Source organism: Rhipicephalus microplus, chromosome X (assembly GCF_043290135.1).
Source record: "Rhipicephalus microplus isolate Deutch F79 chromosome X, USDA_Rmic, whole genome shotgun sequence".
NCBI classification, from domain to species: domain Eukaryota; kingdom Metazoa; phylum Arthropoda; class Arachnida; order Ixodida; family Ixodidae; genus Rhipicephalus; species Rhipicephalus microplus.
This window is the reverse complement of record NC_134710.1, coordinates 68949322-68976940: the sequence shown is the minus strand read 5'-3', so window position 1 is coordinate 68976940 and position 27619 is coordinate 68949322. Positions and strand designations below refer to the sequence as shown.

Genomic DNA, 27619 nt, shown 5'->3' with positions numbered 1-27619 from the left:
TTTTTATTGTTTGACAACGCTCCTCTTAAGGCACTGTCTGGTCTACATACAACATTATGGCTGACCAACAGATAGGGTAGTTTGGTTCCATTACTGCCCCAGATCCAAAGATCCATGTAATCAAGGGCGGTGCCTGGATTTATTTTTTTTTTTCCTTTGAACACGTGTAGCAGACTACAAGAGCTGCGCAAGTACAAGTACATGGTCAACACACTTTTTCTTGTGTTGGCTTGACCATAGAATAGTAGCTAAGACTGTGCATTTCAAAGTGGATTCAATTAAATACCACTAGATGTATGCCATGGAGTCTAGCTTGCAAGAGGCATACAGAACTAGCATGCATACCAGTTGTTTTAGAGGCATGCTCGAGCAATTACTGCCATAGTAGGCACAATATTAAATAAATGATCAAGTAGTGCTTGGTAGAGCCAATTGTTACGGAGTACATTGTTGTGCAGTGTTACAAGGCCCCTGCGAATATTAATAACTATTTGAATGAAATATGCCACATCGGGCGATCTGGTTGGCTAGTTGTTGAGATATGGCAGCACTTTCCAAACCATGGACGACAATTATTAGACAAAAACAGCTGTTTTCGTCCGTTTGTCAGCATCATCCATATTTTATTGTGCATTGCTATATCCCATCAACACACTGTACCCGAAAATGAGTGGTCCTGATAGAATGGATAAGCACACCACACCTTCAGTACAAAAAAAGGAGTGGTGAAACAGGCAGACAAGTCAGACTTGTTTGGCAGTTTTCAAGTCTAGTGCCTCGTGGGCGGTATTACCTGACAGCCCTTGCCACCACGTGCAAGATGACAGCACATCTACACCTGTGGCCCAGTTGCAAGAGTTCTCGCATCAAATGTAGCTGAAATTCACTTTTCAGATGGGGCCATTGTGGCTTAAGTATGCTGTTTTCATGCAAAGCCACTAGATAAAGCACATTCATTGTTACAACATGCAGGAAAAAAAAAAGTCTTTTCAACTTGTTTATTGATCATCAGCTGAAAACATTTAAATAAAACACTGGTGCCAGCCTTCTTGACTATTGGAAGCCACCGCGCATCGAGTGACTCTTGTTCTTTGTGTGCAACACAACAAGCGAAATGCTGCTGGTGGCAGTGATCGCGACACAAGATCCAGCCTACGATGGGCAAAGAAAACTAAAGTTATTGCTACGCCCGCTAGCTTTTACAACAAGTATCTGCAACTCACCGCTCAGCTCTTTACACCTACATAACTGACGTGAGCACCATCTTACAACAGCTGAACAAAACAAGTGTACAAGTATGCACATTCACTACATTACAGGGTCCTGACCAGCAAAGCTGCCGTGCCAGAGTGAAGGTGGGGGAGGAATGAATACACCGATTTCCAGATCTGGAATTGCAAGGTGAAGACTGGGCCGGCCCCACATGACTGGAGAGTGCAGCCAACTTGACTACTTGGCATCGGCACCTTGTCTTCCATCACGCGGGTAAAACTCCTGCAGTAGTGACTGCGGAATTCGCTTCAGCATCTCCTTTGGGAATATGCGCAGCAACTGCCATCCAACGTCCAGAGACTCAAAGATTGATCTGTTCTCGTAGTTTCCTGCACACATAGAAGAATTTACTGTTAAAAATGCAAAAATACCCAATAATTTTACTAGAAAAACAGTTGTACAGCCAGTGAACTTTCAGCTGCATGGTGGCCAAGATTACTGGACCTTGAGAATGTTGTGCTGTTAAAATATGTTAAAAATAAAAATAAATAAATAGCAACAGTCTGAAAGCCTGAGCACAATTGCAAGGTTCTTTGTTTGATGGGTGTGTCACTCATTAAGGGGAGATGCTACTAAAAAAATGCAACTTTTTTTCTAAAATTACATTCTTTTTGCTTTTTATTTGCTTTCACGAGTTTAGTTTTAATAATATGTTGTGCACCTTTCATGACAAAAAAGGGGGGGGAAGAAAGGGGGTGTAATTAAATTTGAAGTAGGTTAAAATCTCTTGAAGAGCACAAGGTGGATATGCAAAACTGAAGAGAGCTCATGGTCGAGAGTCTCTTGAAAATTATCACCCGACTACTTGCCATTGCATTTCGAATGAGGAGCCACATGCTCAAAATAACCATGATTTCCAAGCTCTCGTGATGGATGAAATCATTTTAAAAAGCATATCTTTGGCAAATGAATGAGCCTGCATTTCTTACTTTACTTTTGAAGAAGTTTTTATTGAGATGCAATTTGGGACCATTTGTCGAGTTAAGACATGTTTTTGGTTCTTTTGATGACCAGATTGGAATGAAATTTTCCCACATATTCTGTAACATGCGCACAATGCAATTATTTCCTTTATAACCTAATATCACTTCTATAAATATATATTGGTACGTAAAATGAGACGGGATGGGACTATTTGCCAGTGTATTTACACCAATAAAATCGGAGCGCAGCACACAGAGTGAGCAAACCAGTCCTCTTCGTCGTCTTCTGTCCACAGATTGGTTCACCCTTCATGCGATAGCTACGTAGCATTACCCCCTGGTTGTAAAAGCACCGGCTCGGTGCGCTTTATACGTGTTCAGAAGGAGGGCGGTATGGTTTCAACCTACTGACGTGGACTACGTCACTGGGGGTGTTTGCAGACAGGTTAGTCCCGGAGACCGGAACTACCTCATAGGTAACGTCTCTTACCCGTCGTACGATACGGTAAGGTCCCTTGTACGGAGATAGCAACTTCTCTGACAATCCAACACGACGAACTGGGCACCAGAGAAGAACTAGAGAACCAGGTGAGAAGTCAACGTTGACATGCTTGCTGTCGTAGAGAGCTTTCTGGGTTGCTTGTGAAGCGAACAGCCTAGAGCGTGCAATCCGACGTGCGTGGTCGGCACGAGCGATAGCATCACGTGCGTATTCGCTCGGCGGTGGTGTAGTAGTCGGTAGTAGGGTGTCCAGTGGTAAGGTCGGATTACGGCCATAGAGCATATAAAAAGGTGAATAACCTGCTGTATCATGACGAGATAAATTATAGGCGAACATAACGTGAGGTAGCGCTAGATCCCAGTCATGGTGGTCAGATGAGACATACATCGAGAGCATGTCCGTGAGGGTGCGATTTAGGCGTTCGGTAAGGCCATTTGTTTGAGGATGATAGGAAGTGGTCAGTTTGTGTTGCGTTGAAGAGCGCAAAAGGTCGTCGAGTACGCGTTGACAAAAATGCGCGTCCACGATCGGTGAGGAATTGCAGAGGAGCGACATGGTGTAGAATTACACCGTGGAGCAAAAAGTCTGCAACAACAGTAGCAGTGCTGGTGGGGAGCGCTATAGCTATAGCAAACCTGGTCGCACAGCCTATAGCAACGGCGACCCACTAGTTTTCAGAGTGATTCAGGGAACGGTCCCGACGAGGTTTACACCAACACGGAAGAAAGGTTCGGTAGGGATGGAGATAGAGTGAAGGAGTTCAGCAGAGGGTTCCACGTTCGCATTTATCGCAAGAGGCCACGTAGCGTTGAACGGACCACACGAAACCACGCCAAAAGAAGCGGCGCCGGACGCGGTCATACGTACGAGATACGCCCAAGTGGCCAGCAGTTAGTCAAGAAGCTCATACAGGACCACTGAACAGAGATGGTTAGGCACGACTAGAAGTAGCTCAGGGCCATCTGGCTGGACGCTACAACGGTACAGCATGCCATTTAGGAGACCGAACAAGCGGAGTGACACATCGTTAGAGTCAGATTCCAGATGGGCAATGAGTGACCGCAAGGAAGGATCGCGAGGCTGTTCGTCACCAATCTGATGAAACCTAGACATGGACATGACGCTGGGGCCAAGCTTGCCAACCGATTCATCTGGTTGGTCAACAGGGTAGCGGGACAAGCAATCGGCGTTCAGCTGGAGGCATCCAGACTTGTGGGCAACTGAGTAGGAGTACTCCTGAAGACGCAACGCCCAACGACTAAGTCGTCCAGAAGGGTCCTTCAGTGAAGAAAGCTAACAGAGGGCGTGATGGTCTGTGATGACAAGGAACGGGCGGGCATACAAGTAAGGACGAAATTGCGAAACCGCCCAGACAAGGGCAAGACATTCTCGTTCCGTTATAGAGTAGTTACGCTCCGATTTTGAAAGGAGACGATTTGCATATGCGATTAAATGATCAGTGCCCCGCTGAGTTAGGGCCAAAACTGCGCAGATGCCGTGACCGCTAGCGCCTGTCCGCAATTCTGTAGTAGCATCTGGGTCAAAATGTGCAAGTATCAGTGGTGTCGTTAGAGCGGTGATTAGTCGAGAGAAAGTGTTAGCTTGAAGAGAACCCCAACAAAACAGGATGTCGCGTTTGAGAAGGTCTGTGAGTGGGCGTGCGAGTGCTGCAAAAGTCTTTCACGAACCGGCGAAAGTAAGAGCATAGGCCCACGAAACTGCGAACATCATGGATAGAGCGGAGAACGGAAAAGTTCGTTAGTGCACATACTTTTGCCGGGTCTGGTCGTACACCGGAAGCGTCAACAAGGTGGCCCAACACAGTAATTCGACAAAGACCGAAGTGGCACTTCGAGGAACGCAGCTGGAGGCCGGCATGTCGGAATGTTGATAGAATGGTTGAAAGGCGTTCAAGGTGTGTGGCGAAGGTGGGTGAGAAGATTATAATGTCATCTAAGTAACACAAGCACGTCGCCCATTTAAATCCTTAAAGCAGCGTGTCCATCATTCTCTCGAAGATTGCTGGGACGTTGCAGAGACCAAATGGCATGACCTTGAATTGGTAAAGGCCGTTGGGGGTAACAAATGCAGTTTTCTCACGATCCATTTCGTCTACAGCAATTTGCCAGTAGCCAGATCGGAGGTCGAGAGATGAAAAAAAAAGTCGCGCCATGAAGACAGTCAAGTGCGCCGTCAATACGTAGAAGAGGATAGACGTCTTTCTTGATTATTTTGTTGAGGTGCCCATAATAAATACAGAAACGCCAGGAGCCGTCTTCTTTACCAAGACCACTGGGGAGGCCCAAGGGCCTGAGGGTTCGATGATGTCTTTCGATAGCATGTAGTCCACTTCCTTCTGAATCACTGCTCGTTCTTATGCGAACACGCGGTAAGGTCGATGGTGGATGGGCGCAGAGTCACCAGTGTTAATTCGGTGCTTGACAATATTAGTTTGGCCTAAGGGACGATCACAGATATCAAATATGTCACCGTAGGAGGCCATAACGCGGCAAAGAGCATTGGCCTGATCAGACGAAAGGTCTGGTCCAATCATATTATAAAAGATGGCTTCGGCAGAACCGGGTAACTGTGAGACTTCTGCTTGGTCCGGAACAGTTACAGCGACAACGTTTATGTCATCATCTCTTATGGCAGTGAGTTGAGCAAGCGACATCTGGTAGGGCAACACATGAGGAATGAGGCCGAAATTTAGGACCGGAGAAACACACGGTTGTCCACTATGGTGGCGATGGTATGCGGCACTGTAACACTGCACGTCAGTCGTGCGTCTGTTATCGGTGTAACGATGTAGTCTCCGTCAGGAACTGGAGGGGTCGATGACAGACAGATGATGACACAGCTCGAGGCGGCAAGCGAACAAAAGTGGTTGGACACAAGCGGCTAACGGGCTTTTCACAGGCATCAGAGAGCAGGGGAAGGTCGAGGCTGAGCGTGCCAGAAGAACAAACAATTAAAGCTGAGTGTGCTGAGAGGAAACCAAGGCCTAGTATGAGGTCATGGGGGCAGCAATCTATAACTGTAAAAAAGACTACGCGTGACGACCAGTGATGTTGACACGAGCAGTGCACATTCTGACGACATCTACAGCGCCGCCATCGGCAACACGTATGGCTCGAGTTGTAGAGGGCGTCATGATCTTCTGCAAACGGCAGCGTACATGTGCGCTCATGATAGATAGGTGGGCACATGTGTCAAAATGGGCAGTAACAGGAACATTGTCGACTTTCACTTCAATGAGATTGTGATGTGTGGGCAGCGTCAGTAGAGGGTTTCCAGGTGTCCTTGGTATTGCAGCTTCACCTCCATAAGCTGCAATATCTAGTTTTCCTGCTGCGATCGCCAGAGACGCTCGGCAAGAAAAAGCGCTGAGGCGGTGGGGAGCAGGACTGGCGGCGTAGCAGCGACCAGAAGAAGGAGCGTCAGTGGGGAGAGACTCGTGAGGAGGCGGCGAGTAAAAGTAGGATGGTATAGCGGCTGGACGTCCAGAAGTGATAGGGCGCATACAAGTAGGGTATCTCTGACATGGTGTGTTGGACCAGAAGCGCTGGCAATAACGAGAAATATGTCCAGGTTGACAGGAAAAGCAGATAGGCTGGTCGTCAGGGGTTTGCCATTGCGTAGGGTTCCGGAAGGGCAATGATAGAGGAGATTGGCGAGCGTTACCCGAGGGGAAGGGGCGTATTTCAGGGTGAGTCACTGGACACGCTGACGGTCAGTGGCTTGGGTTGTAAAAACAAGCTGTTGAATGGGAGCTGGGCAGGCAGCATCAAGCTCCCGACTAACAATTCGGGTGACGGGGTCATAGGTGGGTGGTTGGCGAGCGGCTTCACACAAAGTTGCGGCCGTGTTGGGCAGTCGTGTGAATATCGCTGCGTGACACGGCGGCTCTTGGCATGTTCAAACCGCCGGCACTCTGACGATTTCATCGATGGTGGTGACGTTAGTGTAGACAAGCAGGTTGAACGCATCGTCGGCGATGCCTTTAAGCACATTCGATACCTTCTCAAGCTCGGGCATGTGTTCGTCAACCTGGCGGCAAAGGGCGATGACGTCATGAATGTACGCGACGTAGGATTCGGTAGATGTCTGTGCCAGAGTAGCCAACTGATTTCGCGCAGTTATCTGTCGTGCAGCGGTATTCCCAAAAAGGTCACGGATCTTCTCCTTGAAAGTGTCCCAGCTGGTAATGTCGGTTTCGTGCATCTCGAACCACACCTGCGGAGGGCCATCAAGATAAAAGAGCACATTGGCAAGCATGAGTGTCGGGTCCCACCTAAATCTGGAGCTGATCCGTTCATACACATTGAGCCACTTGTCAACGTCAAAGCCATCCTGTCCGGAAAATACGCCAGGATCACAAGCAGGAGGTAGGACAACGTAGGTAGGAGTCGCAGATGAGGTGGGTGATGAAGACGATGTTCCTAGAACTTGTGACATGGTAGGACCCGTGATGATGCGGCCATTGCAGAGCTTCGCGATGAGTGCAGGGAAGGACCAGCACATCCACCACAAATATGTTACATAAAATGAGATGGGACGTGACTATTTGCCAGTGTATTTACACTGATAAAATCGGAGCGCAGCACACAGAGCGAGCAAACCAGTCCTCTTCGTCGTCTTCTGTCCACAGAATGGTTCACCCTTCATGCAATAGCTACGTAGCAATATTAAAGTAAGCAATTAGTATTCGCTGAGCATTTAAAGACTTCTCATTTTAGAATTTTTCATGTTCATTAAAATGTCTCAGACATAGGTGAAGTGATATGGGCCATTGATTCCTCATGACCATCAAAGTTGAAAGGTAGGAAAAAAAATGTTCAAAAAAGCTATATTTGACACATTGTCATCGCACAAAATGAAAACTATGCGGCTTACTACAGAACCAATTACATATTTGAAATCAGTATAAGAACCTTTGTAAACAGAACTTTATAACCCTTGGCTAAAGATTAAAGAAACGTTTTTCTTTTTTCGAGTAGCATCTGCCCTTAAAAGCAAACACAAACCATGATGCAGCCAGCGCAGCTGATCTAGCGGCAGTTTTATAACATGGATTGCACTGGGAGCATGTTGGCTTTTGTTCAGCCTTTTACTTATACCTTAAGAGAGATCAGAACTTGTTTTTTTAAAGAAAATTTTAATTGACTTCTGCCTTTCTTTGGCTCCACTTGGTGGCTACTTCATTGTAGCTACGATAAGACACTTCCATGTTTCTGCATTCATTCAATGCAGGTTTCATTAAGAGAGCAGTCTGAAAGAAAAATCAATCAGCACACAGTGGATGCCTATGCTGAGATTCAACGTGTTAACTTCCACATGAATAACCACACTTTCAAAAAACTTGACGTCTGCAATTGAGAGGTGGAATTCATTAAACTCTAATGTTTTGGGGCTAACTCAACTGACTATGTCACTTAACCCCCAAGAAGTCAAGAGGTTCCAGAAATACTGGGTGCATCAAATATCACGTTTTAATTGGAGATGCCATTAAATCTTTATTGAGACCAGCCTGAGAAAGGTGCTGTCTAGCTTCCACTTTACACATTTGAAATTATATAAGGAGGGATAGAGAAGGCCAACCAAATCCAACTGAGCAAGTTTACTCCTTCAATTTATTCAATAGTCTTTTCCTTAACTCACAGACTTTCACTGACAACTTTAGCACTGCTTTTGACAGTGCCTGACATTTGCCTTACAACCATGGATGAAATCAGTTCACACAGACCTATTGTGAAGAAGCTCCATATACAGCAGACTCATTCAATGAAACCTGAAGGGACTGGGGAAATGTGTTTCATTTAACAGGAGTTCTGTTCACTGAGAGGCGAACTGGGTTGCATTATTCAGGTATGGAACCAATCATATTAGGGGATGTTCCATTTAAGCAGCAGTTTCATTAAACAGATTTCCATTTACTGAAAGTGTACCGTATTGCACTGTATTAGATGTATTAATTATGACTGTTTGGCATGTGAGTGTACACTGCATGTCACATTTTCTGGTGCCATGGTAAACACAGTTACACGCACAGATGCACACACATGCACGCACACAGACACACACACACACCATAACAGGTGCACTATGCATGCTGGTATTACCAAAATGAAAGTGATGGAAGTGAGCATTGCTCCTACACAAAGCCTTATTATGGATAAGCAAGCTCTGACAGTTTTTTAGTGAGCTATTGAACACATGCAAGCTCATATGCATGATAGCCAACTAAGGTGCACTACAAGTACCATGCACATTTTTTAACCAATTTAATGTCCTAGTCGGATACAGATGAGATGGAAAATAATGTGAACTCTAGGTACTATCAAGTAGCACAAGATCTTGCATCAGTTACACCAGTATATTAGTGGGAATGTTAAGCAGTCAGCACTTCGATCACTTGAAAGCAAAAGGGAAGCTTGAAATAACCAAGCTGATAATGAAGCACATTTCTACACAAGAAATGCACAGCAACCGACATTTATAGTGCAACAAAAGTATAGCATAGGCCATATTGTTCAAAAATGATTCCTGCTTTAGTGAACAAGAAAAATGTATCATGAACTTCAGCTGTACATAAACTCTTACCTTGGGAAATGAAGTTCTTTTCAAATTTCGTAAGGAACTCTAAATACAGCAAGTCCTCCGCGCTCAGAGCTTCCTCTCCAACAACAGCCTTCATTGCTTGTACATCTTTCCCAATTGCATAGCAGGCATACTGCACGAAGGAATGAACAAGATCTGGAGATTACCTTCCAGCCCTGTTTTCAGTAACACAGGCTACACTGAACGTAGCACTGAATTTTTGTCTGCAGAGATCTTTCGAAATTTCTAAACAAAATTTCACAGAATGCAAAGAAAAATACTATGCAGATTATGGAAACAGTACGAGCAGGCATGTGCGAATATTTGAGCACTTAAAAATACTATTCAAAATGCTGCATGTAACCCCTCTGTAACGAAGATTCAACTGCAGCATACAGACTTTATGCCATGAAAACACCCATCCAGAAAAAAATCTTACTGCTGCAAAGCTTCACTTCATGGTTAAAGGGGAACTCTGGCTTTTTTTCGATATTCACCAATTTCAACAAAACTTTGAACATGTGTTCTCGTCGGTACCGTGGCGATATATTTTCCAAATACTGTTAGCCTTTTGGCTGTTACAGGGGTGGGACATACTAAGAATGACAAACATCAATACATTTCCAAGCAAACTTGGAAATGTTACTTGACATACATAGGAAACACCGGCTTTGAGGCTGAAGGAAAAATAGTGCAGTCGTAGTAAGCATACAAATAAATTGCAATAAATTAACATAGTAGACTATGCTTACAGAAAAATATCTGAGCCCTTCCTCAAATTCTTCTAGTGAATCACAATGAACCAGTGGTAATGGAAAAGCATTCCACTGACGAATTGTTTTTGGAAAAAATGAATTCGCATATACATTGACACGCTGTTGTGGCACTTCGTATGTGTAATCGTTTACACTTCTTAGGTTTCTTCCACGGTGTGGCGTTAAGTATTTTGTTGTGTTTATGTTTAATTTATTTTTTGACAATAAAAACGAGAACTTCATCCTGCCAATTGCCGTCGTTCAGCTAAAGTGGGCAGTTGAAGAGAGCGTAGCATTTCTGTTACTGACTCAGTCGAGGAGTACTTTGAAAGAATAAGCCTGGCAGCTCGCCTTTGTACTCTTTCAAGCATATTAATGAGGCCCATTTCAGAGGGATCCCACACAATGCTGGCATATCCCAATGTTGGCCGAATATACATAAGATATGCTGCTAGCTTAACGGGAGTCGTAGCAAGTCTTAATTTTCTTTGCAAGTACCATAGTTTTCTCTCTGCCACCGCACAAATGTTTTCCAAATGGGTCCTCCAATTTAGATTACTGGATATTGTTACACCTAAATATTTTATTTCATTGACGGTAGACAGGCGGGTAGAACAGAGTGTAATTGGAATAGAAGACACACTTACTTTTGTTTGACGCGCAAAGCAACTGTTTTAGTTTGATTTATTTCCACTTTAGATTCAGTGCACCAATTAATGACAGCATCAAGAATATCATAAGACGTTTTTGGGTCAGCTTCACTGTGTATTTATAAATTAGGCAGTCATCTGCAAAAAGTCGCACTGTAGTACTTCTATCTACACCGCATGAAATGTCATTTATGTAAGTTAAGAATAATATCGGTCCTAAAACTGAACCTCGCGGTACCCCTGAGGTAACGCTTAATAACTCAGATTTGAAGCAGTTTATTTCTACATATTGTGTTCTGCCTGTCAGGTACGCACTTACCCACTGTATTATGTTATAATTTATGCCTAGGTGTGCCAACTTATACAAGCGTAAGTCATTTAGTTATATAGAAAACAAATTTTAAAATATGGTAGCAGATTTTGGAATTGCTCGTTAACGCGGGCCACCCTGCGTTTGCAACGTAAGGGCCTACTTTTTTTCAAAAAACCCTGCCTTTCCCAGCAGACAGATGCAGCACGCGCTTTTTTCTATGAGGCGACGACAACGAGAGCACAGTTCAGTTTTGTCAGCTGCACACAGCGTGTTAGTCGTCCTTGCTGCCTGGTCTTACAATATTGCGCAATGAGGAAATCAATTCGGGGCATGTCAGATGCTTCACGCGCCGGCAAGACGAAATCAAAAAGCTATCCTTCCCCGCTCAGATAGTAGCTGTAATCTTCGCTGAACTTGTCAGTGGTAAGTTCAGACGAGCTGGCAAAGCTAAGTCCACGTCAGTTGACATCACTACCTTCCTTTTCGCACGTCAGAAGAGGCACGTGAGCTATGTTTACACCCTGGTCAGCCGTGGCGGGGTGTAGCGGATCTCGTGACGTCATCGGCGACATATTCTTGCGACGTCATATGATACCCACCATGGACGACGGAGCAGCTCCCTGCTTCGGTTTATGTTTTGGCTCGTTGTTTATTGCTCAATTAAAATTATTGATGAGTACCTGTGCAAAATGAACCACCCTAGCTTTTGCAGGAATGTCAATACTATTTAAAAACAGCATTATCTCAGTGCAGTCGAAAATGCACCAGAGTTCCCCTATAAATGAACATAAACACCCTCACTATGATTTAAAAAGCTTGACTAAAGTGATTTTATGCTCTAAGAACAGTAAACTTTAAAATCCAACACATTTCTGTTTATCACTAGCATCCTACTGAAATTCAAATCCTGCGACTATACAAAGTTGCTTACACCTCAGTCCAAACCAAACAGGATGACATTTGCAAATGTCTTGTTCTAACTTAAATATATTGCATTAGGTCTTAACAAAATATGCAAATTTTTCTTTATAATATGCAATATACGAATTACTTGACTAAATTTACTATTCGAACCTAACATTTACTATTCACACCAAATGAGAGGTTCTCAGTGTGTGGCTAGCTATCTAGCCTTCTTTATGGCCGCAGGCGGTGTTATCAGATGATGTATTGCGTTTGTGTGACAACAGCTTATGCGTGACAACAATGATGGCATCACAAAAAGAATGAGAAATTTTTCTTTTTGAGTATTCAGAAAGTGGATTAGAACAGTGCATGAATACTGCTTTAGATAATCTTCATGCAATGTGCGATTTCTCTAGCGATCACACGGCATTTAAAAAATGCATCTTGATTTTGGGAGTAGGAGACCCCACAATTTAGCATTATAAATTGGCGTCCTCAATATACTAAACTACATACCTGAAACACATACTGCAATATCATAACCGAGTGCAAGACATGGTAAATTAAGTCTATTTAAAATGGAGCAAAGAGCACATGTACTTCTATAAGCCATACCAAATACCTTACGAAATGACTACAGTGGACCCTTTTTTCTTTTCACAATTCTCAGGTGCATTTCTCTGCACTGCACATTCGAACAAGTAATGGTGGCACCTGTCGTGCTTCAACTAAGACGCGGTTTTAGTTGAACGTGCTGAGGCTTGTCTTATTACGAGTGTTTATATCAAGAGAGGATACTCAACCTTTTCCACGTTGTGCAAAGAAACCGCCTTGTGAATAAGCTCCATATTTGCACTAAATATGGAGGCTGTTTGCACTAAAGGCTATTTGCACTAAATGACAAGCTACCATTAGTTGCTCAATTTTGATAAGGGTCTATCTATTGCACTTATACCCATCTCTCTCTCTCTCACACACGCACACACACACAGTAAGTAAAAGGAACATATGTTGGCTAATTAGAAAATAACACTTGCCAATTGGTTGGAGACATCAGCGTGGTCCTTCCTTGTCATGCCTTCTCCAATGGCAGATTTCATAAGTCGAGACAGTGACGGCAACACATTGATGGGAGGATAGATCTAGAAAAGATCGCCACTTTCACAATCGGAATTGCAACACTGCACAGCTGGTGAAAGCAACACACTGACCTGCCGGTTGTGTAACTGCCGATCAACATACACTTGACCCTCTGTGATATAGCCTGTCAAGTCAGGTATGGGATGAGTTATATCATCGTTGGGCATTGTTAAGATGGGAATCTGTGTGATGGAGCCATGACGCCCCTCTACACGTCCAGCCCTCTCGTATATTGTGGCCAAGTCGGTGTACATGTAACCTGGAAAGCCACGTCGACCAGGGACCTCTTCTCGGGCGGCAGATACCTCTCGCAAAGCTTCTGCATATGAAGACATGTCAGTCAGGATCACCAGCACGTGCTTCTCACACTGGTAAGCCAGGAACTCGGCAGTAGTCAGGGCAAGACGTGGTGTGATGATCCTCTCAATACTGAAAAGTAATAAGGCCACAAGAGTGAGCAAATACACAAACCAAGAAAGGCCCTTCTACCTGGCTGAAATGGTCATTTAAAACACAGAAAACAATTACAGCACTGTCTCTCATTGTTTTCATCTAACAAGAAACATACGAGAGGGTTGCAAGATGTCCTTGATGTAAATCAATAAATGATAAACGATTATGAGTTTTAGTCGAAGTTGTATATCCACAGCTCCGGTCTTTAAAACGTGTGCCATAGCTACATTTACTAACATAGCAATGTAGCTATGGCACACAAATTTTAGTTGCGAGTTCAGCGCCCTGTCATATCTTCTTCAGTCCTTTCTATTTTTGAGCTATTTTTACATCCCAAGAATAAACCACCAATCTGCCCAACTTTCACTTTTCATGTAGTACGGCTGAATTATTCAATGCACACCTCTCTGCCTATCAGCAAGGTCACTTTACCCGCTCACTCTTTCTGCAACTACATAAAACAGCTTTATGCCCTCTTTACAAAAAGCCCAGCTATGGCAAACCTGTCCATAAACCTCCTAGCTAATATACTTGACCTTGTGTTATGTGCTCAGGTGCTGCCAGCTAAGGCTAATTAAGCTTCTAAATATTAAAGCCACTTGAACACAGTAATGTGCCTGATGTGACCAGGAAAGAAACCACAATCCTGAGCTAGCAATTCAATGCCACTACAGCCACTAGGCTACCCCAACGGGTCATGCATCTGCACAATCTGAATCCTCTCCCTGTTGAGCTTCCAAAACGTAAACAGACAACACGAACATGGTGAAATGATTCATACTGACCTGTGGCGCCCTCCCTGTGCTAGCACTGCTGACAACTGGCCTTTGCATCTACTACAAGCCCCAATGTGTGTGCCAAATCTACTGGTTGTGACCTATAGTTGCCCACAAGTAGTTACTGGCCTGACAGCTGCCGCTCCCGGGTTTGAAAGAAAATGTGTCCTTCAGCCTTACCACACTGCCATGATCAGCCTTGTCCTGAGGCTACAGAATTGGTGAGAATTCGATTTCATTTTTTTCACTACAGGACTCAAGTTAGAAAGCACTGTTCGAGCCAATTTTTAGCTGAACCAGAATGAAAGTGCAGAGTCTAATGTTCCATACTAAGTGAAAATGGCTTGAAACATGTTAGTGAGAAACTGTGTCAAAAATATGACAGACAAAAGAACAGGAGACTGGCACAATCTCGTATACCTATTTTGTCCCTCTAGTTTTCCATGCAGTTTGTTGTTAGTATAGAATACCAACTCTCCCACCACTACATTATTCTGCAACAGACACCAATTCACTATAATATATCAGCAAACTGCAATAAGTGATAACGAATGGACAACAGGTAATCAGCAGATGCAATGTATTGTCATAGTCACCACGTAATGCAGTCACTAATATGAATTGCCACTGACCAGGCCCTTTCATAGAACTAGCTTGTTTTGATATCAAGAACCACATTAACAGACAAGTTAAAGGAATAGTAAAAAGAACCAGTAAGTCAGTGCACGTTAATAAAATACTGGAAGCCTATACTGTCGTTGATTTTACAGGAATAAGTTGATAACTAGAAAAAAAAAATGAACAAGTTGTAATTTTTGAATTTTTTGCTGGAAGTCTAGGTTCTGTACATTGCTGCGATATCACAGCCTCACAAATATTTTCCTGAATTTGGCCACGGCTCAGCAAAACTTTCTGAAACCTGCCATATTCAGCCCGTCTCCTTATTAACTCAAATTAGTTCATCTTTAAAAGTTATAATTTGGCCCTAGTCAACATCCTTAAAATTTCACAATAGGATATAAAAAAGTTCTGAAGATATTAAGCTGAAACCAAGGTAACCTAACAAATTAACCCCACAATACCCCTATTAGGTCGCAACATAGTTGGCTCTCATGGAAGTTTAAGGATAGAAACAAAGAACTACTTGCCAAGTAGAAAACAAGTGTTTTCAAGCGCAACTACAGCACTAACTGTAGATAAGTGCCACAATGAAAGCACTTTTTTATGTATACCATTTGTCTACATGGGCACAAACCGGACAGAGAAGACCAAGGATATATTTTTTACACTTTTTGTTTTAAAACAGAGCAATGCAAACATGGAGTTTTAAAGATGAGGATGTCAAGAAAATTTAGTATTTTCTCAAGAACTATGTAAAAATGAATAGAGCAAGAATTTGAAGATTACAAGCATCAGCTGTAAAGCTTTACTTGCTCATATGTAGCTCACAATATTTTGAGTTTTCCATGTTGCTTTGCTTTATCCCCTTGAGGCACAATGTCCACATATGTGGACATAACTTTCTTCCAGTGCTTTGGACAAGTGGCCATGAAAGAGCAAGATACTTTTGGCATAGGGTGACTTGAACCTTCCACATTGCCATTATATTATGACCTAACCTAAATGTGCTGAACACAAATGAAGCTGATCATTTCAGTGATCACTACGATGTTTGAGAAATCGTTCAATACTCCACCCTCCAGGACCAATTTGAACAAAATTTTTTTTGCTCGAATGAATACAACCAAAAACAAATTCTGCATGCATTTTGAGCCTATTTTTTCTTTATTAATGTTAACCTGACTGACTGCTGAATAACCAAATGTTTGTTTACCCACTAATTACAATGAATTTAGGTGTTGTGCGAGTTGAGCTAGTTGGAACAAATCATTTGATAACTTCAGTAACCGATCATAATTGATCACCAAAAGTAACCAAAAACATTGTTACTTCGTTTCCTTCAAATTGTGTTTTGTGAACTTGACACATCTACAGACAGTTCATCTTGCTGTGTGCCTGAATGGGTTACTGAGGAATAAGAAACTGTGCTCAGCAAGAAAGTTATTCAGCAAGACAAGCAGGGGTCGAAGATGTATACCAAGCTAATAATCAGGAATTGTTCATATTTTTACATTCTCTACAACAATGAAATGTAGAGTTCTACGAGGAAAAAAAATAATAACTTTACGCACCACTGAAGTGCTCATCGACTCTCCTTTTATTTACAGCATTCAGATAGGCTGAATCCTTAAGCTCAATTTTCATTCACAAGATTTCAGCACTTTTTTTAATTGATGAGCAACAAAATGTGCATGCAAGGATTATTTTCAAGGGCCTCAAAAAATAGCCATACCAAAGCAAACACACTTGAGCAACGCAGAGGGGTTCAATGATTCACGCCCAAAATGTTTCGAACTAAGCTTCTACGACCATCATGGCACTTTTATGTCTTACGTTGGGTCATTTGCAAGGTTCAGGAACAGACACACATTTTCCATGGAGCCATTTTCTTCAAAGTCCAGCTTGAAAAATCTTGCTGTTTCCATGTTAACCTGTACAGGAACAGATAATTACTTGTGGTTTGGTAAAACATAATATAAATTAGCAATGGCTAGCAGCAGTGTAGCTCAAAACAGTCAAATCAATCATGCATAGACACACTAAGAATTCTCAGTGGATGGCTGTAATAGGCAAGAAGCAAGAGTAACAGCACTCCTACAAAATTGTAGCATTTTATTGGCTTACAGAAATGCAATTTTCGCAAAACAGATGAAATTTTGAACTGCAGGTATGCTTACACCCATCGCAGCAAAAACGATGGCAAAGTTGTCTTCTGAAGAATCTAAGACACTTTTCCCAGGAAGCTTCACAAGGCCACCTTGACGACAGATCTGGGCAGCAATCTGCAAACACCACCAATGAACAGTAGCTGCTGCTATTCCCATATATGTGCAACTACAGATATACCTACATCATTGTGAGGAAGACCAGCTGCAGAGAAGATGGGTATTTTCTGGCCACGGGCAATACTGTTCATGACATCGATGGCAGAGATCCCAGTCTGAATCATTTCCTCTGGATAGATACGAGACCATGGGTTGATTGGCTGGCCTGTGAAAAAAAAAGGGAAAAAAAGTTGACTTCACAGTTACCAGAGAATTGCACTACAACTCCTCACCCTGGATATCGAGAAAGTCTTCAGCCAGCACTGGAGGGCCTTTGTCTATAGGTTTGCCGGAGCCATTGAATACCCTCCCTAAAACAAGATGACCACGATACAATGAAAAACTTGTTTTTTAGCCAAGCCTGGAGAATAAGAACTTACCAAGCATGTCCTCAGACACTGGGATTCGTAAAATGTCTCCTGTGAATTCGCAAACAGTGTTTTTGGCATCAATACCAGATGTGCCTTCGAACACCTGAAGATGAAAAAAAATGCCAATGAAGCAGCACACTTTTACGTGTGCAACTACCGTAATTACTCGAATTTAACGCGCACCTTTTTTCCGGTTAAGCGAGTTCATAAATCGCATGCGCGTTAGAATCGAGTACGAACGAAAAAATTGCGGTCAATCTATTGCCATCGGCAAATCCAAAATGGCCGCCCCCTATGTGCGTCGGCATGGCGCGTCGCCCATTTCTGCCTATGTGTTTCTCATGTGCGGCACTTCGTACGTGTGCTGAGGAGTTCGTCATATAGTAGTGCATTAGCATCGACGGCTTGGAAGGGCTGACTCCAAAAACTCGAGTGCACCACGATGCCGCTTTTAAAAGAAAAGTCATCGCGTGTGCAGAAACGGACGGAAATCGGGCCGCATCGCGGTCGTTCGGAGTTCCCGAAACGTGCGTGCGGGACCGGCGGAAACAAAAGCAGAAGATTGTCGACAGCAAAGCTTCACGCAAAGGCTTCAGTGGACCACAGCAGGGTCGGTTTCCGCAAATTAAAGAGCTGCTCGGCGAGTATGTGCTTGAGCAGCGAGCGGCACAGCGGCCCGTGACGACAGAACTGCTCCAAGTGCGGGCTATGCAATTAGTCTTAGAAAAAGGTCTAATGCGGAGCCAGTTTAAAGCGAGCAGGTGCTGGCTAACTAACTTTGTGAAAAGGAAAGGCTTTTACCTCCGAAGGGGAACATGCATATGCAAAAAGTTTTGCGGAGGAGTACGATGAAGAGCTTCAGTTTTCAGAGGTTCGTCCTAAACTTGCGGCGCAACAACGGCTACCTGCTTGGGCAAATCGGGAATGCCGATCAGACACCTCTTTACTTCGACATGCCTGGCACCACAACCGTCGAGAAGAAGGGGGCGAAGCAAGTTCGCGTGCCGACATCGGTCCACGGTAAAACTACAGTGACGGCAATGCTCTGTTACACGTCAGATGGGCACAAGCTTCGCCCGTACCTCATATTTAAATGGAAGACGCTCCCGAAAGGAGTCGTTTTTTCGAGTGGTGTGATCGTGCAGGCCAGCGAGAAAAAATGGGTGCGCGTTGCAATCGATGTCTTACTTTTTTTTTTTTTTTCGCGGTAGAAAACGGGTGCGCGTTACAATCGAGGGCGCGGTAGAATCGAGTAAATACGGTATTAACCCGTGAAATAGTGAATGTGTGGCGTGTTAAGCTGAATCCAGACAGAGTGAAACTGTGAATAAGATTAATGGATTACAAGCCGAGTGGCAAAGAGCAAGATTTTGCCATTCACTTACTATAAATTTTGACTACATTGTGCTCTAGAGCAGTGGTTCTCAGCCCTGGATATGTCAGGGACCCCTTGTGGACTAGTCGAAGTGATGGGGGACCCATTGCAGCAGAAGGGAGGGAGGCAGATGGGGTACATAGGTAAATTAATACAATTGGAGCGTGAAACAGGTGCCTCTTATTGCTACCGAAAACATCAAACAAGCGTGCCACGTCACTTCATTTTGGACAGTTCATCAATACATGGCAGAGTCCCACTTAAACAGTTGCATATGTAAAAAATTTTAAAATATGCAAAACAAAATCAGGTGAGGGTTTTGCGGATTGTAGAAATAGCTTCGCGTCCACGGACCTCCATTTGAGAACCACTGCTCTAGAGCAACAAGGGCAACAAATTGCAAAAAAGGATTGAAGACCTCAGAGGGGATAATTTCGTAGTAAGGCAGAGGAGCAGAGGAATAAAGAAAAATCACCGAACAATAAGATTGATGATTGATATGTGGGGTTTAACGTCCCAAAACCACCATATGATTATGAGAGACGCTGTAGTGGAGGGCTCCGGAAATTTCGACCACCTGGGGTTCTTTAACGTGCACCCAAATCTGAGCACACGGGCCTACAACATTTCCGCCTCCATTGTAAATGCAGCCGCCGCAGCCAGGATTTGATCCCGCGACCTGCGGGTCAGCAGCCGAGTGCCTTAGCCACTAGACCACCGTGGCGGGGCGAGGCTGGAGCACAAAGGGCAGACTTTACGAAATCATGACAGGAAACTTGCCGCTCTACTGTTTCTAAAGGGGGAGGTGCACAATTCGTGAATTTCACCAGTACAAACAAATTGGGTGAAAACTAGGAGGATAAGAAAATTCAAAGGATTTTAAGGAACACATAGTGTGTAGTGGAACGGAAAACAAAAGGGGTGGCACTAAAAAAATTGATGGTGATGATGTTTGGTGCTTTGTGGCGCAAGAGCCATTTCATGGCTAAAGAGCGCCAGTTCATGGAACGAGAGAAGTAGACAATTGTGATTAGCGGCTGTATAAGCGCCTTAAAATTCGTCGCGCCAAGACAGGTAAAAACATAGAATAAAATCATGACCATGCCGTGAAAAGTGTGTGGTGTTGATGGATGACGAAAGTTTGTGATAATAAAAACCAGGGTGGACATGTATGGCATTAGCCTCGATCGTTCACACCCTTGCGTCCAAAGGCCGTGAGACAAGTGCTTTGTTCAGTGTAGCCACCACAGCGGAGACTTCTTTGGAGAGGTCGTGCTACGGAATGCCCGGGTATATCACACGAAAGGTACAGAGGTCTCTCGAAAAAGCCAACAACTATTTATGTGTGAAAAGTGGTTTCCTACCGATTAACATTGCAGGATGTGGTATCTGTTGTTGGTAGGGTAATGGAAAGTGTTGTGTTCTTGGCGTGTCTAATTCTTTACACTGGATCAGAATGTGAAGTACGGTGAGCGCTTCACATCTGTCACACGAAGGTGGATCGCCACCAGACAAAAGAAATGTATGTGTAGTGCATATATGTCCTGTTCCTAACCTTGTATTACTTCTGTGTGGCGTGATTTTGATACTGGCGGCCAATGACCAAGTTGCGGCTTGATGACATGCAATTTATTACCCGTGTGTGTGTCCCATGTGCTCTGCCAATAGCCCCTGAGCTTTCGCTTCAGAAAAAGTTTCAAGTCGAGTGCAGGAATCGGTATCGATGTATTGGTAGCGGTTTTGTTGGTGGATCCAACTAGCTGGTCCACTAGAACGTTGCCTTGTATTTCGCGGTGTCCTGGCACCCAGCAGACAACATGCTGGATGAGTAGACTGTGCATAAGAGCGAATAAAGCGAGACAAGGAAAGGGTTTTTGTGCTTTTTAAGAGTTTTCAGAGCTTTTACTAGGCTTAGGGAATCTGTGTGTATTATTGTCTTGTGTAGTTTTATTTGATTAATGTTTTTAACAGCCGCAAGTATCGCATAAGCTTTGCTGGTGAAAATGCTTGTATCAGAGTGCAGAACGCCGGCTTCCGAAATGAATGGGCCAACAGCTGTGTACGAGAGAAGTATTGAACTTTGAGGCATCCATAAAGAACTCTGGACATGTGTATTTCTGTTGTAGTTCTAGGAAATTATGTCTGAATATGTGCAATTGGCACGTGCTTCGTAACCTCCAAGAAAGAGACGTCGCAATCTATCGCCTGCCATTGCCACAGTGGCAGGCATACTGCGGGAGCCGTCAAACGGTGTTCAAGTGGCACACCGGTTTCCTTCGCTAGGCCCCTTACACGGAGCGAGTAGGGCTGTCTCATAGAAGGCCATTTCTTTCTCTCCTTGCCTGCCAATGCGTTCTCCTGCCCCGAGACTATTTGCTTAAAGCTGACAAGATTTTCAGCTGTTGGTGAGTTCCAAAGCAACCTCCATGCCTTGTTTTGCTGCTTGCGCGTATTTCGGCACTCAGAGTTCCACCATGGCACACGCCGTTTTCCAGGGTGTCCATTGGTTTGTGGGATGCATTTTGTCACTGCATAAAAAACGCTGTGAAGTAGTTGAAAGCAGCATCAATGCTTAAAGCACATTTGTCGCCCCAACTTAAATGAGTGATGGTATAAAACTGTTCCCAGTCGTCTTTGCTTAATAGTCATTTGGGAACGTGTGGCCGGCATTCAGTTGGTGTAAGTGTGCTCAAAACTACGAGAAAATGGTCACTTCTGTATGGATTAGTGATGACTTTCCAGTGGAATGGGGGCGCAAGCGATGAAGATACTATACTTACGTCTATGGAGTAATATGTATTGTTAGCGAGGTTATTATAGGTTGTTTTTTTTCTATTCAAGAGACACGCGCTGGAAGAGAGAAGAAACTGTTCAATCAGTCGACCTTGAGTGCCACAACGAGAGTCACCCCATAGCCTGCTATGCGCATTCAAGTCTCGAAGGAGAACAAATATTCCGAAAGTTCATCGATTAGGGACTGAAAGTCATGTTTTTGTAGGTGATAGCTCGGAGGTATGTAAAGAGTGCAAATTGTGATCAGTTTGTTGAAAAGCACAGCTCGAACAGCCACTGCCTCAACGAATGGCTGGAGTTGAAAGTGTGTGCACGTAATCCTTTGATTCACTATGATGGCAACACCTCCGGATGTCATGGCATCATCATGGCCCTTTCGGAAAATAGCGCATTTACGTAGAAAGTTGGTGTGTTTTGGATTTAAGTGTGTTTCTTGTACACACAACACTTTCGGTGAGTGTTCGTGTAAAAGTTCTTGGACATCGTCAAGGTTCCTAAGAAGGCCCCCGACGTTTAAATGTATTATTTGAGTGTTCATGGCGAAAGTAAAGTAGTGCTGCATGTACGAAGAGCAAGTGGCTGTTTAGGCGTGAAGTTTGAATTCCAGTAACAGAACCGTCACCAGGCCCCGCTATCAGAGTGTTTTCTTGACGCACTCTAAGGAGCCCCGCCGCTCTTTCGGCACCAAGAGTACCGACCTATCTATCGCCTCCTCGGAGGCACTGGATGCCCGCATGTGCAAGCTGGTAGTTCGAATTCTGGGCCTCGCCTGGTGAGGTGAGACCTTGAGAGCTGAGGACTCTGGAGTCTCCGGTCTCTGTGACTCCACATTGTGCACAGGTCTGGCGTCCACAACAGCTTTTAGAGTTATGGCCATATATTTGACACTGGAAGCAACGATGGGGGTTTGGTATGTATGGCCCGAGAGAGGTCTTCGTGTGCCCTGTTTGAATGGTTTCTGGAAGCTTACTGGAAGCAAACGTGAGTATTAAGTGTTTCGTTGATGTTTTTTTGTTGTCTCTTCTGAGGAAAATTCTCTGTACATTGGTCACATTTTGGCTCTTCCACCCCTCCAAGAGTTCAGTCTCGGTCAGGTCAAGTAAGTCTGTGTCAGATACCACTCCGCGAGTTGTGTTCATTGATCTGTGTGGTGTTATGGTGATCGGTACACCACCGAAGGTTGAGACGGTCTAGCTTTTCAAATTGTTCGACAAAGGATAAAGAGGAGTGACGAAACTAGAAAATTGAAGGCAATATGTTAGCAGCTAGACAGGGCAAATTAGTGGTATTTGGCAGAGACTTTAGTCTTGTAGTGGAAAAAAAGATAAGCTCATCATTACACTAAGACCTCTAAATAACACACTCTGATATAACAAAATATTGGTTATAATGAAGTCAATGAAGAATAGTCTTACAGTAGACAGTGTTACAAATATATGTTTATAACAAATTTTTGGATGTACTGAACTTATTTTTGTGTAATATCCAATTATGTTATAATGAGGTCTGAGTGTATTATTATCATTATATTTAAGTGTGGGCCAAATGTCTTTGCTACACTACATAACTAACTTGGTTTTACTGATAAAATGGTACAGCTGGTGATCACAAGTTGTGTAAAATCTAGAAGTGACACAAGGTGCAGAGGAAATATTGACAGTGATATTTTTAATACCTACAGTGAATGGGGCAACATGTAAATATGAGCATGTTATCAAAGATGTTATGAAAACAGTTTTTGAAAAAAGAAAATTGTCATGACCTCATGGATGCAAGTAATCACAAAAAAGTAAACTTGTTTAAAAACGACACACCACTGTTACAAGCTCCCATTATGCTTAAAAAAATAAATTCTATCAAAATACTGTCTGCCATTTTCTTCAACTTTCTCAAACTATCACCATTGTTTCAAAGTACTCCTACATACGTTTTTAGGCATTGTTACCACCGATTGAATTTCTCTTGGTGTCACACACAAGCAGTAAAAAAGTTCCATAGCAGTGTTTGATAGTAGAGAATGAACTACTGCACCAACACTGCTGTTGGAGACAAGGCTGCACTCCAGGGGGCTATGCCCCTCAATCTCAAGGTTTTTACAATTCAAAAGCATGACAATGAGTGATGGAATGCAAACAGGACAGGACAAGTGTGGCAGCGGCATTGAAGTGTATTATGAACGAAAAGGAGGGAGAGATAGCAAAGAGATACGTAGTAACTTGGTTGCCAACAGGTATGAAGTTAGCCCGTCTATAATTGAAAGTTTGAGAAATATTCACCAGTAGATGCACTTAATAGCAGACACATTCCATTTCCAAAAAACACATTGCAGGCATTATTTTAAAAAATTTGGTTTTTGAGCTAACCTCACAGAATTAAGCAGCTAAGTGCCATTAAAAAAAAACAAGGAACTTTTTTTCTTGGCATTTTATACAAACTACACTCAAGCAGCATAGGCATTCATACACAGGGCACCTTGAAGGTCCCCTGACAACGAAATGTTTTTTGCAACGTTTTTTTTTACTGTAATTTGTAGTCTTACACCATGAAGTAAACTTAGAGGGAGCAAACTTCACTGCAAGTGTCATTTGCATGTTGTCACAGGGAACGCTTAGCGACATTTGAGCAAAGTGCCCTTGCCAGAGAGTGTGCTAATAAAACTCACTTGGCTGCAATGGTGTGTCTAGCCTCGAAAGTAGTCACTTGAGAACAAGTAATTCATTATCCAAAGCAGAGTATGTAGCATATTGAAGCTGTCATTTTTGTCATCAGGAATATTCTAATGCATTAAAACATACCATATACCACAAAAATCTACTCCGCTATGCTCACTCTCAGGCAGCTTACAGCCCAAGACCACGAGGGCACGACCAGCAGACCACGTGCAATTGACTCAGCTGCAGTGTGTGGGTAAAACTTACTGTCAGAGCTGCTTATGGCAGTAACACACTATTAAAAACAATTGCCTGAAATAACACTTATCCATTGTACTACTCAAGTATCCATCACCATTACTATAATTTTCTAAGCACTCCTCTTTCTCGTGTAGCAGCGCACCACCAAAGTGACATTCTGGGGGGTGGGGGTAGGAACACTTGCTTAAAATGACACTAAAGTTGCCAGTGTGGCTGGGGTATTACACTCCAGCTAGGTTTATGAAAGTTGGAAGTGGTGAAGCTTCACCCATACTCATAAAAAAATAAAGAAATAAACTGGTGTCAAATTCAATTGTAACAAATCAGACTGAAGTACAAGACACCACAGGAATGCAACACATTAACACATCATGTAAACAATGGCTAGCATCACATTAGGACACTACATACAAATATTAAAGAAAAAGTGGCTATGTTTTGTTTATTATGCTTGATGTTGCACAATATGAATAGAACTGTTAAAAGAAGTTCATTCAGCGATCAAAAGTTCAGGTACTCATCTAGCACCTTCCACAATTAATACACCACACAAGATGACATCAAGATGGTCATTTCAACGAATGCTACACAAAATCATGCACTTAGTATTTTTAATTGTCTTTAGAAACAACAAAGCCAACATAACACTCGAAGAGACTATGACTGAATGGCACCTATTTCTACAACCACCTAAGGACGCATTGTGTCTACTTCATATCCAATCTTATACCATTCTGGCACTGTAGGCGAAATCGTGCATGCACTATAAATAGCCTAGAGGTCACCACCACCGAAGAACTCGGTATTCATAATGTGTTGTGCAGCTATATACTTTCCACAATTATGAAAATACAAGGAACATGATGGAACTGAAATTTTCAATGAAAAGCATGAAACTACATCATAAAGGAATCATCTACAGCATAAGGTGGTCAGTCATAACAATGGCAATGTGAAGGCAGCTGAGCCAACGAAGAAGGGCAACAGGAATGGGAAAATAAAACTGCTATAGTGAACAGGCTTTTCAGACAAAGCTACAACTGGTAAATGTATGCAAGTAGACATGCTTTCACAAAAGCCCCAATCATAAAGTGCAAAAGCAAACACAATGGGCAAAGATAAAGATGCCAATTCATACCTGTACAACAGCTTTGGACCCGCTTACTTCCAGTACCTGCCCGGTGCGGGCACTACCATCGGCAAGGACCAACTGAACAATTTCAGCATATTTGGGGAACTGCAAACGTTGAAAGATCACAAGAAGGAGTGCTGTAGGGAAGCAGTTTTAAAATGAACTAGTATTAACACAGTAAAAACAAACAGAGATAAGTAAGGAAAGTTGAATAACCAACTTTTCTTTAGTAGCTACTTTCACTGCAGAAGAAGTGCACGTATATAATTTGATTAGGCATGTCTACAATATTTACGTAACAATTACAGCAACGTAAAAACTGTGCGCCTAGATAGTGTTATCTCTATGGTAGAAATTGACATTACACGAGCAACACAGTAACTGAGACATACCTAAACTTTCACGCTGCGCGAGTTTTAAATATGCAGCAGAAGTTTCACACACAGAAACGATGTGGTGGTAGCGGTTAGAAGGAAATGAAGGCGCCTAACTTCTGCAGTCTAGTAGGGAGCACAGCGAAGTGCCTAAAACAATGTTCAGAGCCAGAAATGTAAAGAGCCAGCACCTGCGCCACCCACCCACCCATTCACACACACGCACGCACCGCTTGTTTAACTGTGTAAAGCATTAAATCACCTTGACTTCATCCAAAATGACCAAGGGGCCGTTGACACCACAGACGGTCTTGTACACTAGAAGCAAGACAGAAAGAGGATTATTTAAAAAAAATGTTAATGAATGAACAAGCTCTTCTTTGAATTGCACAGCTGATCTGCCGAAATTGGAACACCGGTCCAGCCAGAACCACGAAGAAGTTTAACACCTGAAGTTATATATCAAACCTGAGCGGTAGTTATTACAAGCTAGGTCGCAATTATTTCGGGAAGTAATCAAGGAGGCCAGAGAACGTAAAAAGCTCGCGAAGTGGAAGTGGCAGCGCAATACGGGCGTTATCCTGAGACCAGGCACATGATATCCGCAGTCACATGACTATGGCACAGTGCAAATGCTTTAGCTGTAAACTTGGCCAACGCTGCTCTAATATCTGTCTGCAGACGGTGCGGTTTACTGAAAGTTTTTGCTGATTTTTTACCATCGAAGTACCTGTTCCACAAAAATTAAAGCGCGGCAGGCTCGACACTTGAGCAAACAAATCGGTAGGCGTTGGATTAACAGCAGCACGGACTTGCGCTGCGGCGAAGTGTACGCCAGCAGTGTGACTCAAAGTATTTCTGGTTCGTAAAAAAGAAATACAATTTCTCATAGCAGTCCTACATTAATGGCACGGTACATTAACCTTAGAGAGTTCAGTGTAATCAAACCTAAAGCAGTCGACAGGCACCGTTGGTAAGCTACTTACCCAACCGTGGCTGAGAAATGTAATCTCTTGTGACGGCTAGAGCGTGCTCTCTGCTAGCGGCAACAGTTGATTTTGCGTCAGGCATTTTGGCTGCAGCTTCTGGCGATGAGCGGACAACGTTAATTCTAAACGACGCACCACTAACTATCGCACAGCTCAAAGACGGCACTTCGGCCGCAGTCTACACTCTCCAACCCAGCGACTGCCTCGTCATTCGAGGCGTGGCGCCACCTGCTGTAAATGGTTCTGCGCAACCGCGCACGCATAATGTGTATAGATGTATGAATTATTGTGGCTGTACCCTTTAGATCGGGCGGCGGCTGACATCATCTAGCCGTAATACTTAGTGAACCAACACTTAAATTTATCTGTTTTTTTATAGTAAAGTTGAGGACTGGTACTTTGCAGTGAATGGTTTAATTTTCTCTTGTGCCTTGACTT

The 27619-nt window shown here is 43.4% G+C and overlaps 1 protein-coding gene across 1 annotated transcript; it reads right to left on the bottom strand.

Annotated features, from left to right (window-relative positions):
- Positions 1–984: 984 nt before the first annotated feature.
- On the bottom strand, positions 985–27389 carry Vha55 (V-type proton ATPase subunit Vha55). The gene is made up of 12 exons (XM_037430529.2): positions 27179–27389; positions 26455–26510; positions 25825–25923; positions 17616–17709; positions 17469–17546; positions 17262–17401; positions 17089–17193; positions 16745–16842; positions 13133–13490; positions 12959–13063; positions 9301–9430; positions 985–1601 (listed from the first exon to the last, which is right to left on the bottom strand). The coding sequence occupies exons 1-12, from the start codon at positions 27261–27263 to the stop codon at positions 1450–1452; spliced, it is 1500 nt and encodes a 499-aa protein (XP_037286426.1). The 5' UTR covers positions 27264–27389; the 3' UTR covers positions 985–1449.
- Positions 27390–27619: the final 230 nt, after the last annotated feature.

Excerpts from the sequence above, each read along its gene's own strand:
- Vha55 (XM_037430529.2), bottom strand. The coding sequence starts at position 27,263 with ATGCCTGACGCAAAATCAACTGTTGCCGCTAGCAGAGAGCACGCTCTA. Across the intron at positions 26,511-27,178 it reads CATTTCTCAGCCACGGTTGG|TGTACAAGACCGTCTGTGGT; the intron begins GTAAGTAGCTTA and ends TCTTGCTTCTAG. Across the intron at positions 13,491-16,744 it reads AACCTTGCAAATGACCCAAC|TATTGAGAGGATCATCACAC; the intron begins GTAAGACATAAA and ends ATTACTTTTCAG.